The 13,586-nt window shown below is 44.9% G+C and overlaps 1 protein-coding gene across 1 annotated transcript; it reads right to left on the minus strand.

The window, feature by feature from the left end:
• Nucleotides 1–354: 354 nt before the first annotated feature.
• LOC147229026 (cytochrome P450 4V2-like) lies at nucleotides 355–13,302 on the minus strand. The gene is made up of 11 exons (XM_086156186.1): nucleotides 13,113–13,302; nucleotides 12,914–13,026; nucleotides 11,617–11,702; nucleotides 6,876–7,066; nucleotides 6,718–6,787; nucleotides 6,475–6,601; nucleotides 6,209–6,376; nucleotides 5,752–5,854; nucleotides 1,328–1,462; nucleotides 600–779; nucleotides 355–524 (listed from the first exon to the last, which is right to left on the minus strand). The coding sequence occupies exons 1-11, from the start codon at nucleotides 13,300–13,302 to the stop codon at nucleotides 355–357; spliced, it is 1,533 nt and encodes a 510-aa protein (XP_086012312.1).
• Between the last annotated feature and the right edge of the window lie 284 nt (nucleotides 13,303–13,586).

Consider the following 13,586-nt stretch of genomic DNA (forward strand, 5'->3'; position numbering starts at 1 on the left):
GCTGTCATTCCCGTACACTTCCGTGTTCTTATAAGACAGCTGACAGTTGACTGTGGAATATTTAGGGGCGAGGAAATTTCACAACTGGATTTGTTGCACAGGTGGCATCCAATCACAGTTCCACGCTGGAATTCACTGAGCTCCTGAGAGCAACCCTGTCGTTCAGAAACGTTTGTAAAAACAGTCTGCATGCTTGGGTGCTTGATTTTATAAACCTGTGGGCATGGAAGTGATTGGAACAGCTGATTGCGGATACTTTTGGCCATATAGTGTACAAGCAGTGATTCACTTTTTATTATTTTATTCACATTCAAAATAACTACGTAAGTGAAAAGACAAAGAGGTGCCAGACCATCACTCCTCCCGCTCGATGGATTCCAGCGTGATCAAGATGCCATCCTTCATTCGGAGAGTGATCTCCCCAGCCGGGCGCAAATCTTCACGTTTCTGACAAGCTTTCACCCGGAAGTTGAGCAGGATGGCGGACAAAAGCACTTTATTCTCCAGGAGAGCAAAACGTTGTCCTGTGGGTGATGGTGAACGTGATGAGCTGGAAGCATTTCAAAAGAGACCGCAGCACCAAGTGTGGATGTTCTTACCTATACAGTTTCGGATTCCGGCCGAGAAAGGGATGTAAGCGTACGGATGCCTTCCCGATGAGTTCTCTGGTAGAAAGCGATCGGGCTGAAACTCACAAGGATTTGGAAAGTATTTGGGATTCCGGTGGAGGGCCCATGGCACGATGAGCGCACTGACACCTTTGGGCACGTAACATCCATCTAAAAGTACAAAAGCAGAATTGTTGATGCAAGCAACAGCTTCTTATCTTGTCCAAATCCTGCACCCATGGGGGCGGCGAGGGGCCCAAACCAGCTCTCAATGGGCAAGAGGCGGGTTCACCCCGGACCAGTCGCCAGACCTTCTTGTTTGAGGCTCACCAGAGTTGTGAAGCTCTTTGACCATCTACAACTAACTCCAAGTGTAAGACCAAAGAGTCCTACCGGCCTACTGGTCCTACTGACTATCTCGCAGTGGCTGCACTGCTATTAAAGTAACACTTCAACAATCTTTGCTTTGCTTATTATTTACAACAATGACTTTGAGGATTGCCACGCTTTACAGCACACATAGAACCCAATAATGCATGATTTTGGACTGTGGAAGGAACCCGGTGAAACCAGAGGAACCCTCATGCAGACACCAGGAGAAAAATCAGGGACCTTCTTGCATCAAAGCAACACATTTAGAATGATTTCAGTTTGATTTCCAATTTTGCAAGAGGACTTTATAAGTCAGATAGAAAGCGTTCAAACAACAAATGACTCACTGATTTGAGTGTCTTCGCCGATGGTGCGGGCGATGAAGGGCACGGTGGGAAGTACTCGCATGCTCTCCTTCATCACACATTCCAGATATTTTAGCCGCTTCACGTCCTCCATGGTCATGGCCCGATGACTTTCACCTTTGTGCACAGAAAAAAACAGGAAAAACATTATTTTGCCACCCTGGAAAGAGTCCAACTTGCAACTTGACCTCATCCTTACTGCGATGATAATGTGGGTCAAAATTTGTATTCTATTATGTATATTGTGCATAATGCGGGTTCAGGGGGTAACAGGCCAGTAACTAGCCTCAGGGGGGGAACAGGCTGGTGTATCCCTGAGCCGGTCCTAAGCCTGGATGATTGCAGAGGATTGGTAGACTTTGCAAAAATGATGGTATGTAGTGAATCCTTTTTGTCCAGAAAAGACAGGAACATAGGGTAACTTAAAAGAGCAGAGGTAGGAGCACGCAGGTAGACTACATCTTGTATAGACAAAATAGTTTTAAGGAGATCAGTGACTGTCAAGTAGTGGTAGATTAGTGTGGCCCGATAGCATAGGATGGTGGTTTGTAAGATGACTCTGGTGACAAGGAAGATCAAGGGGACTAAGGCTTGATTATTTAACTAGTGTCAAACTCATTTTAGCTCAGGGGCCACATGGTGGAAAATCTATTCTCATGTGGGTCGGATGTGTAAAATCATGACATATTAACCTTTGGTGATATACCTATTATTCAATTCACCTCTGAAACCTTGTATCTTTTTGCTGCGCAAGCCCAATTAAACTTGTTTGTTGCCCTGATCCAGCCCTTGGCCCTCGAGTTTGACGCCCCTGATTTAACAGGATCTTACAGAGTGAGAATATGCCTGATAAATGGAAAAGAAGTATGATGGTGCCCATTTTTAAGAATAAGGGGCGTGCAGATTTGTGGTAACTATAGAGGGATAAAGTTGATGAGCCATACAATGAAGTTATGGAAAAGTATAATGGAAACTAGACTGAGAACAGAATTCGCCTTTTGTGAGCAGCAGTATGGCTTCATGCCGAGAAAGAGTACTACAGATGCAGTATTTACTTTGAAGACACTAATAGAAATGTACAGAGATGGTCAGAGGGAGCTGAATTGCGCTTTTGTAGACCTAGAAAAGAAGCATACGACAGGGTACCGAGACAAGAACCCCTAGTATTATATGAGGAAGTCTGGAGTGTCAGAAATGTATGGTAAACTGGTGCAGGACATGTATGCTAGCTGTGAGACAGTGGTGAGATGTGGTGTAGGTGTAACAGAGAAGTTCATGGTGGAGGTGGGGCTACATCAGGGATCACCCCTGAGCCCCTTCTTGTTTGCAGTGGTGGATAGGCTGACAGATGAGGTTAGACAGGAATCTCCATGCACCATGATGTTTGCAGATGACATTGTGATCTGTAGTGAGAGCAGGGAACAGGTTGAGGAAAATCTAGAGGTGGAGGTATGGGGGTACACCTACAAGTACGTGGGTGTCCACTTGGACAATAAACTGGACTGGACTTTGAACACCAATGCCATCTTTAAGAAGGGTCAGAGCCGCCTGTTCTTCCTCAGGAGGCTCAGATCTTTCAACGTCTGCAGGACCATGCTGCAGATGTTTTACCACTCGGTGGTGTCCAGCGTCATCTTCTAAGCTGTTGTGTGCTGGGGCAGCAGGCTCAAGACAGCTGACACCAACAGACTCAACAAGCTCATCAGGAGAGCTGGATCTGTCCTGGGAGTGGAGCTGGAGTCTGTTGTGTAGGTGACAGAGAGGAGGATGCTGAGGAAGCTCCTCAGCATCATGGACAACGTCCATCACCCCTTGCATGCCACACTAACGTCCTGTCAGAGCTCTTTCAGTCGTAGATTGATACCACCCAGGAGCTCCACTGAACGCCACAGGAGGTCTTTCCTACCTGAGGCTATCAGACTTTTTTAAACCCTCTTCCTTCAGCCGAAGGGAATATTCAAATCCTTGTACTTTTTAAAACCTTAAAACACTTTATAGCCTTGACTTTGACACTTTATAGTTTTATTTGTATTTCTTATTCTCCCTCCTTCCTACTATTATTCATTATTGTTATGTTTTACTTGAAACTCTGGCACAACAATTTCCTTCGGGATAAATAAAGTTGTTCTTATTCTTATGCTCTGGGAAGGAGAGGACTGAAGGTTAGTTGCAGCAAGACAGAGTATGTCTGTGTGAATGAGAGGAACTCGGGTGGAACGATGAGGCCACAGGGAGTGGAAATCGAGAAGTTTGAGGATTTAAAGTACTTTGGGTCAACAGTCCAGAGAAACAGAGTGTGTGGAAAAGAGGTCGAGAAACAGATTCAAGCAGGTTAGAATGGGTGGAGAAAAGTGTCAGGGGTACAAAGAGATAGAAGAGTATCAGCCAGAATGAAAGGAAAGGTGTACAAGTCAGTGGTGAGACCAGCAATGATGTTTGGACTAGAAACTGTTACAATGACGCAAAGACAGCAGGCAGAACTAGAGGTTGCAGAGATGAAGATGTTGAGGTTCTCTTTGGGAGTGACCAGGATGGAGAGGATCAAGACTGAGTCTCTCAGAGGAACAGCACATGTTAGATGTTTTGGAGAGAAGGTCAGAGAAGCCAGACTGAGATGGTTGGCTCATGGACAGAGGAGGGATAGAGAATATATCGGTAGACGGATGCTGGAATTGGAGGTCTAGAGGAAGACCAAAGAAAAGATTTATGGACTTAGTGAGAGAGGATATGAAGGTAGTTGGTTTGAGAGAGGAGGATACAGAAAATAGGGTTAGATGGAGAAGGTTGATTCGCTGTGGCGACCCCTAAAGGGAAAAGCCGAAAGGAGAAGAAGAAGATATGATAGATAACTTTACAGAACTCCTCAATCTCTGGGAACTGAAGGGTAGGACGGCTCTTGGGACCAATGTTGCTCCAACAATAAAATCTATCTCGGGGGTGTCAAACATACGGAGGTCAAACCCAAGGGGGTTTCGATCAAGCCCGCAAGATAATTTGAAAGTGAAAAAATGCATAAAAGACAAGGATTTATTTTTTTAAATTAAATGCAATTCAAGAATTTTCCGCTAGGGGGCGCACTATTTCTGTCAGAGTAGACGACAAACAGCATCACTGAGACGGACCAATCAGCGGACGTTATCAATGTAACACTTCTGCTTGTTATGATGTTGTTTCTACCCTGTTCTCTACCTCCCTGCTACTCCCTCATTAGCCAAAATGTCGTTGTCAAAACAGAGAAAAGTAGTTAAAGAGTGTAGAATTTTCAAAGAAAAACGGACTACGTCCTATTTATTTACGGAGACGCGCGGGAAACCTTTGTGCTTGGCGTGTTTGCAACAAGTTTCGTTATTTAAGGAATGTAATATACGGCGCCGCTACGAGACTAATCAGAGCGAAAAATATGACAGCTTGCAAAGAAACAGAAGCGATAAGATCGACCGATTGCTGGCAGGTCTGAAGAAACAGCGTCCACTTTTACCCATAGCGGAGAAATCAGCGAAGCAGCGGTAAAAGCCAGTTTGCTAATTGCTAGCGAAAATGTGCAATTTAATGTTAGTCACCAGCTTCACTACAAACGAGTATGTTGGAATTCTACTGTTCATGCAACTCCATACATTTTCAGTATGTATTGTATGTGTTTGCATGTTTCATGGATGAAGTTTACACATTTACAGGACAGGTGAATACTTTCTTCCTTACACATTTGATAGCACTCTTTTTAAGATGTAGGCAGGGATTCAATTTAGATTTCATATGCACATGTGTAAATGATTTAAAAATCCCTTTCTTTAAAAGTCTCATTTAATCTTAAAGTGCATCACTATATTTTTCAATACTAATTACTTGTTAAAGTTTTGTGCCTTTGTACGATCAGTGGGATCTCATGATCACATGATTGCAATGCAAACATGTGAATGATAAAAGTAAATTGCACTTTTGTCTAAGGAAATATGAGGTGTTTCATGACGTGTTTTGTACAGGGATTGTTCATTAAATTCCAAGATTTTCCTAATGTCCTTGTACTTCTTTACACCAAAACAGAGGACAGACATTATATTTTGGTTATTTATTGCTGAGCATGCCATTATTTTAATGGTCCAGCCCACTTGACATCTACCTAGGCCGAATGTGGCCGCCATGAGAAATGAGTTTGACACCCCTGGTCTATCTTATCTCACTTTAGGCGTGCCGGTATACAGGTTTACCTTGTTGTGCAAATGTAACTACTCCATACAATATACCGGTTACATTGTACAGCCCCGGGGGATGGATGGTATTTTGGTAAATTAGTCAAAAGAAGGAAGATATCTGTGTTTTGCCAAGCTCCGCAAAAGAGAGGAGTCAGAACCGGAAACCAAAATTGCTTTGTCAAAGTGCGAGACGGCATATTTGCATGCAACCATTACCAAACACCTCCCGGAGCTCCTGACGGATTTTGTTTTGCACCTCGGGGTGGGATCCGATCAAATGGAGGGCCCAGCTCGCGGAGGTGGCCGTGGTGTCATGACCCTGGGAAGAGAGGGAGGTAATTGTCACGGAGCATTACAACATGCGGTGGGAGCCTCTTGACTCGGGACCTCGGCCTTGTGCGATTGTTTTTCCACTCCACTTCAAGTTCCAATATTTGCTCTTGTTTAAAATTTGTTCTGGCTTTGGGCTCAGGAAACTCAGGGGAGATTAGTCTCTGCGTCAGAGTAAGTTGTCAGCTCCATCAGTCTTGCACTTAGCAAGAGGTGTGAGATATTTAGAGATCATCGAAGGAAGGCGAGAAGAGACTCTTATGGCGATAGTATCAATTTAAAGTGTCTCCAAGGAGAAGGGGTTCATTTTGACACATTAGCTACGAGTTGTTCTTCTACTCACTCCAAACATGAAGGTGTCCACTTCCTCCTGAATACCCTGATGGCTCATCTTCTGGCCATCCTCATCTTTCATCTGCAGCAATAAGTCCAGGAATACTTTCCTTTTCCTGGTTTCCCCAGAAGAGTCTTTGTCAGTCTGGGAGAGGATCTCTGCTCTCTCTTTTATCACCTGAGAAGAAGTCAACGCTATGATTTCTCCTGGTGTCGGACATTTTTGATGCCATGAATACATCTGGACGTCTCTTATCCTCTTAATCCACCACTTACTTTCTGCGTGAAGGAATGGAGGACCTTCAGCGTCTTGTCGTGCTTCTTGCCATCGCCAAAGTAATAATATAGAAAGTCAGACCAAAACCAAGGCTGTCTCTGTCTTCGGCACACAATTTCACAAATTCTAAAAACAAAAAACAGCGTGTGAAACCAAAGAGTTGATCTGATCAGATCATTTAGCCCCCCTGATCGTTACATGTACGCATACAGTAGCTGTAATGGTGAACTTGAGGAACTCACTCGTATACACTCATGACGTACTCGGAGTCAGAATTGCTCTGGGCATTCATTTTCTTCCCCATCGCCGTCTCTAGAAAGGCATGAATCAAAGGCTGGGTTAAAGTGACGGTGGCTGTAAGTTGCCCCGCCTGTAAGTTGTCCATGGCCATTCCACCCACCGCAGATGATGTCCAGGGCGCACAGGGTGAGGTCATCGAAGATGTTGAACGGGCCTTTCCCCACTTTCCCCCTTAGCTTCTCCACCAGGACCCCCGCTTGCTCATTCATGACCTCCAGGAAGTCAGTCAGGATGGAGAAGTGGAAAGTAGGGGTGATCATCTTTCGCCGTTTGCGCCACTTCGCACCTTTGCTGAAGAAACAAAGAGGCAAGATACGAAGGCAATCTTATCGCCATTGCAGTTATTTGATAAAGTCAGGAGCGCCGACATGTTGGCCATGTTGTAGGTCATTGCCAGTTGGTTTCCTGCACCTCGTATTTGAGAAGACACGCATACATCGGGTTCAAGTATGCTGCCCCAGAAAGACTTAGTATGTCTTTAACGGGAATTAGCCTCCTCTCAGAGATAGTACAAGAACCAGGTCACGTAGAGGTGGTAAACAGCCAAGCAGGTGTCCTTCAGTGAATGTACAAGATGAGGATGGACTTTGCTCCTTACACAAGAAGCTGATATGTCACCGGCTAGATTTGCATCATCATAAAACTCCCTCCCTTAACATGACGATTGAAACACAAGCAGCAGAGGCTTCTTCAGTTCTTCAGAGCGGCATGAGGTGTGAAACGTTTTCAAGTGAAAAAATTCCAGCTTTCCCAGCAAGAAGATTTTCACAAAGTCCAGATACTAGATCTTCAAGCTGACTGATGACGTACAAAGTCCAAAAATGAGAGCTACTAATAACCTCGCACTCTCAGGGCCACTCATAAAAAGGTGATGTGGGGTAACTCGTACAACTCGGGTTAACCGGAGCTACCACAAAAGATAACTTGAGTAAGGTTGTCAGCATCCGGCCGACACCGAGTGCAGCTCGATGTGTTTAACAGTGTTTGATCATCTCCCTTGGTTAAATCCTGACTCTTAACTTTTTCCAACTGACAGCTTTTCTATTTGCTTCTGCAAACACCACTCGCTTCTCCTTTTTCCTGGCCTGAAGCTTGAGTCGTTCACGCCTCCATTCTCCCCCGTAACATACACATTCTTTGTGATTTGAACTCGATCGCTGGTTTTCAGCGTCATTCATTTCTCTGAGCTGCAAAGGTTGCTTCAGTCTCCTTCTTCTCCTTTCGGCTTTTCCCTTCAGGAGTCTCCACAGTGAATCAACCTTTTCCTTTTCTTCTCTGTATCCTCCTCTCTCACACCAGCTAACTTCTTATCCTCTCTCACTACGTCCATAAATCTTCTCTTTGGTCTTCCTCTACACCTCCTGCCTGGTGGCTCCAATTCCAGCATCCATCTACCAGTATATTCACTATCCCTCCTCTGTACATGTACCTTCTCTCCAAAACATCTAACGTGCTGTTCCCGTGATAGACTCATTCCTTATCCTGGTCACTCCCAAAGTGAACCTCAGCATCTTCATCTCTGCGACCTCGAGCTCTGCCTGCTGTCTTTTTGTCATTTTTACTGTTGCTAGTCCATACAGCATCGCTGGTCTCACCACTGTCTTGTACACCTTTCCTTTCAGTCTGGCTAAGAGTCTTCTATCTAAGTGTTTCCCAACCGCTGTGCCGCGGCACATTAGTGTGCCGTGAGAGATCATCAGGTGTGCCGTGGGAAAATGCCCACTTTCACCCGATTGGTCCGAGAATTATTTATCCAACGCAAATAATGTGTCTTCCTATGTCTATGTGGGCAGCGTGTCCATTCCATGGCGACGGGTCGGGAATGAACCTGTGCATCTGTGTATCAGAGGGATTAGTGACGCTTTGCGTGATACATTTTTAAGATAAAAAGTACTTGTATCTGCGTAAACAAACAGGCAGCGTTGTCGAAAACTACCAAGACGAGTGAGAAAGCGGTGAAAGCCGCTATAAAGTTGCTGAACTCGTCTCTAAATCCAAACAGCCAAACTCCGTAGCAAAACATTAATACTACCTGCCGGCTAAATCATTGGAGAAGAAATGCTCGGCTCTGGCGTTGATAAAGAAATAGCCAGTTCTCTCAAATAATACCATTTCCAGACATATTGATGACATGTCTTCAGACATTGAAAAAGTGTTCTGGAAAAGTTGCACATCAGTGGGAAATTTGAATGAATGAATGAATGAATGAATGAATTTTATTTAAGGACAGACAGTACAGCGCCATTAAACATTTCAGCATAAAATGCGATATGAGAAGATGGATGTACCAGACAGGCTTAGCAGAGTTGCTATGTGGAGTAAATGTACTCCAGTGGGGAATAAAAACAATTAGTAAGTAGCTAAAATAGGTTGAAGACAGGTTAAAACAGGTTAAAACCGGAAAACAAGTTAAAACATGTTAAAACCAGTTAAAACCGCTTGCTTGTGGTTAGGGCCGTGATAAGAGGTTCATATCATTCTTTTTTTTTTTTTTTTTTTTTTTTTTTTTATTATGTGCAAAAGCAAGGCGGAAGCATCAAGGAGGCTGGCGGGGCAGGTCGCTAGACAGTTTGGCTCGAGACGGAGACGGTTCTGGCTTAGTGTTGGCATATTTGTTTTCTTAGCAGGAGCTGTTTGGTGGCTTCAATGAAGCTCCGAAGACTCAAAGTTTTAACTCCTAGGGGCAGATCGTTCCAGAGTTTTGGGCCGACGAAAGAGAGCGAGTTCTGACCGAAAGATGTTTTTTTGTTTGGAACGGAGCAGTTTCCCTGGGTGCCACTTCTTAGGTTGTTGTGGGATTTGTCGAAGAATTTGTCTAGGGGGCCGGGGGCTGCACCGCTTAGTATTTTGTGGACTAGGGTGAGGTTTGCTAATTCGAAGATGTGCGGGAGGGCAAGAAGATTATGTTTTTCGAGGATTCTACAGTGGTGATGTGTGAGATTTTTTTTATCTAGAATTTTTAGTGCTCTTTTGTGCACAGCTGTAATTTTGAAAATCGCATTACTAGTGGCGAAACCCCAGGTAGTGCTGCAGTATGTTATTCGGGAGATGATGAGGGCGTTATAGAATGTTTTGGTTGTCAATGATAATGCCTAGGTATTTTGTTTCGGTGACGTTTTGGATTGACTCATTATTAACCGTAAGAGTGAGATTGTGGTTGGGTGGTAGTGCTCTGATTGAGAACAAGACCGCCATTTTTTTTTTTGACGTTGAGCGCTAAATGGTTGGTTTCTAACCAACCCGCGATTCTACTTAGAGCGCTGTTTAGGGTGGTGTTGATTTCGCTTATGCTTTTCGCATGAGCCAGGACGACTGTGTCGTCCGCATACATTTGTGTCATGATATTTGGGCAGATGCTTGGGAGGTCGTTGATGTACATACTAAATAGGAGCGGAGCTAATGTCGAACCTCGTGGCACTCCCATGGTGCGTTTTCCAAATGTGGATTTGCTTCCGTTGATATTTACGGTTTGGGTTCGGTTGTTTAAGTAGGAGGCGAGCCAGTCGCGTGTGTTATTAGATAGGTTGAAGAGTTTCAATTTTTCAATGAGAGTTTTATGATTGACGGTATCAAAAGCTTTTCTGAGATCCAGAAAGATGGCGCCTACCTTAAAGCCGTCGTCTAGATGTTTTTTGATAAGTTCTATTAGATGGCAGCATGCGGTTTCGGTGGAGTATTTGGCTCTAAATCCGAATTGCATGGGGTGAAGTAGTTGGTTGGCCTCTAGATGGTTTGTTAGTTGCTTCGCTACTGTTTTTTCTATTACTTTGGAAAAAACCGGTAGGATGCTAATTGGTCTGTAGTTATTTACGTCTTGAGCATTTCCCGCTTTATGAATCGGCGTGACCACAGATTTTTTCAGCGCCTCAGGGAAGGTGTTGTTGACAAAGGAGTTGTTGATCAGTGACGTTAGGGGGAGCACAAGTGCTAATTTCTTACGTTTGACCGTGCCGGCATCGATGTTATATATGTCCTTGGCTCTGGAGTTCGAGAGCGATGTGATGTAGTTTAGGGTCTCTAACTGTGTTATCGGTAAGAGCTCAAGGGGTGGTGTTTGGAAAAGGGGGGCCGAGACAGAGATAACACTGTCCGCCATCGGACAGATGTTGAGGAAGTGTTTGTTAAAAGCTTCGGCAACTCCGATGCTGTCTGTGATGAGTTCGCCTTCCATATTCAACTGTAGATTTTTTGAGCTTTTAGCTGGTTTGCCCGATAGTTTGTCAATCTGTTGCCAAAGTAATTTACTATTTCCTTTGGCTGCGTGAATTAGCGTTAGGAAAAAGTTTGCTTTGGCCAGTCTGAAGGCAGCGATCGTTTTATTTCTGAGTGATTTAAAAAGGAGGTGGTCAGATTGTCTTTTCGTTTTGATATATCGTTTTAGTGCCAGGTCGCGTTTTTTCATTTGCATTGCAACTTGACGAATCTACAGATATTAGATTTCACACTAAGTAAACTGAGACTACGGTTTCATTCTAATTCGTTAAAAAATGTTTTTGACATATTTATCTGGTGGTGTGCCGTGTGATTTTTTCTTATGTAAAATATTTGGTTGGGAAACACTGTTCTATCTCATCGTGCCCCTGACACTTTTCTCCACCCGTTCCAATCTGCTTCAACACGCATCTTCACCTCTTTTCCACACACTCCCTTGCTCTGGAATGTTGACCCCAAGTACTTGAAATCCTCCAACTTCTTGATCTCCTCTCCCTGCAGCCTCTCCGTTCCACCCCAGTTGCTCTCATTCACACACACATATTATGTCTTGCCGCTATTAACTTTCATTATTCTGTCTTGCTGCAATTGGTAAAATCACCAAATCATGAGGGATGTCCTCAGCGTACCTTGTGACGAGTCCAGTTCCAAGCCAGGGTTCGAGGAATCTGTACAGACTGCCTTTTTCATTATGAACAGGGTTGCCAAGAACCGCCTATGTTCCCCAAGGGAAGGAAAAAACATATGAACAAGGGAGAAATCAAGTGTTACTTGAGCACTGATGTGAAATCAAGAGACCGAAGCAACATTTCTAAAATCAGATCTTGAACAAAATTTGATTCTTCATAAACTGTCCATATTATTTTTTTTAAGTATTCATGTGTCAGGGTTCGGCGGCTCGCTGGTTCATCTCCTTACATATCCTACGTCAGTACACTTACTTTTCTGTCCTCACACCTTCTTCCTATTGCTCCACACTCACTGTCTGTCACCGTCAGTCTCTCCTTGCCTGCCTTCCTTTCTCCAGTGCCCTCTTTCCCTTCTCATGTTCTGAGTTTTTTCAGTGTTGTCGTTTGTTTTTTGCTCTTTCCCTGAGTTTCTACGGTGGCGCATCCTTTCGGCCTCTCTTTCTCAGCTGCTCCCTGTGCTGTCTTCTGCCCTGAGTCTGGACGGGGGCTACATTTCCTGTTCTGTTTTCCTTCCGTCCGCAGGGTGGGTGACAGGATACCTTCCATGCCCGACGAGCCCTTCCAGAAGTTCATCGGCCAACCCTCCGAACCTCAGCATTCTCCACACTGACGTCACAGTTCCGGCCGAGCCCCTCCTCAGTCCCCTGCCCTAAGGGTGCATGCTAGTGGCGCCCCTCTTGGTACTGACTTTGTCTCTTCAAGTTCTTTGCCCTGTTGGTGGACACAAACGCCGTCCTGCCCGGCCTCTTGGTACCAACTTTGTCTCTTCAAGTTCTCTGCCCTGTTGGTGGACACAAACGCCGTCCTGCCCGGCCTCTTGGTACCAACTTTGTCTCTTCAAGTTCTCTGCCCTGTTGGTGGACACAAACGCCGTCCTGCCCGGTCTCTTGGTACCGAGTCTGTCTCTTCAAGTTCATTTTCCATTGGTGGATGCCAGCACCGTCCTGCCTGGCTTCCCGATACTGACCTTGCCTCTTCAAGTTCCCGGCCCCGTCACTGGACACCCACACCACGCCGTACCTGGCCTCCTGCTCCTGCTCTCACCTGTTTTTGTGGAACTGTTATCAACTGCTGGACCCTAATTTATCTTTTTAACTTTCAATTTTGGAGCGGAGTCTTCTGTTGGCTCTTGGGTCTGACCTCACAACCGTTGCAGAACCTTTCTAGTCACAGTCTGTCCATACTGGATGCAACAGCCTTTTTGCGGATGTTTACAAGTATGTATAAGAAAACCCACCTCAGTTGTCTCCGCCGTGCACATGACCAGGATTGGTACAATTCCAATCCAGAGTTTAAAAATCTCTTGATGACCCATGATTTTCAGTGCGTGTAATAACTGGCCAAAAAAACCTGAAACAGGAAGACGCACTCAGATTATTGCATTATCATCGTATCATCTGCAGGGCCCTATGAAACCTTGGAGATTGGTTCTTTACCTCGTCCACTGGATTTCATTCCCACAACATTGCCAAAAACGGGCCGCGTCCCTGGCAAGTCTGGAATTTCCCTCATCGTGTACCAAAAGAACAAGTATCGGCCGAAGACTTTGTAGGTGATGAAGGTCAGGGTGGCAACCAAAATGCCAACCGCAAAAGGCACGCAGGGAACTGCAGTAAAAGCAACCATGGTTTGTCTGCCGCCTCTGCTCAACTGGACAACAAGACTCCATGACTGAAGGGGCTTATATATCTCTGCTCTGTACCTGCCCCCTCCCCTGCTGTGTCTGGTTACAAAACCAATGGGATCCATGGCATTTTGCATTTTTTCTCTTTCGTGCCCGTTTCTAGTAGCTCATGAAAATCTACAAGTCAATAGCTTGGGGGGGGTCTTTGTTAATGGTATTTTCTGCTTTGTTGAGTTGAAAGTGAGTCTAATCACCCTGGACCAGCCAGGGTGGTTGTTGTTTAAAA

Source organism: Fistularia commersonii, chromosome 12 (genome assembly GCF_037954325.1).
Source record: "Fistularia commersonii isolate RoL2024-O1a breed Wild chromosome 12, RoL_Fcom_v1.0, whole genome shotgun sequence".
Classification (NCBI taxonomy): Eukaryota; Metazoa; Chordata; class Actinopteri; order Syngnathiformes; family Fistulariidae; genus Fistularia; species Fistularia commersonii.

Bases quoted from the DNA above. Each gene is read 5' to 3' on its own strand.
- LOC147229026 (XM_086156186.1), bottom strand. From the start codon at position 13,302: ATGGTTGCTTTTACTGCAGTTCCCTGCGTGCCTTTTGCGGTTGGCATT. The intron at 11,703-12,913 runs GTGGGTTTTCTT...TGGGGAACATAG, and splicing joins GCACGGCGGAGACAACTGAG to GCGGTTCTTGGCAACCCTGT. The intron at 1,463-5,751 runs GTAATGGTTGCA...CTGTGCACAAAG, and splicing joins GGAGCTCCGGGAGGTGTTTG to GTGAAAGTCATCGGGCCATG.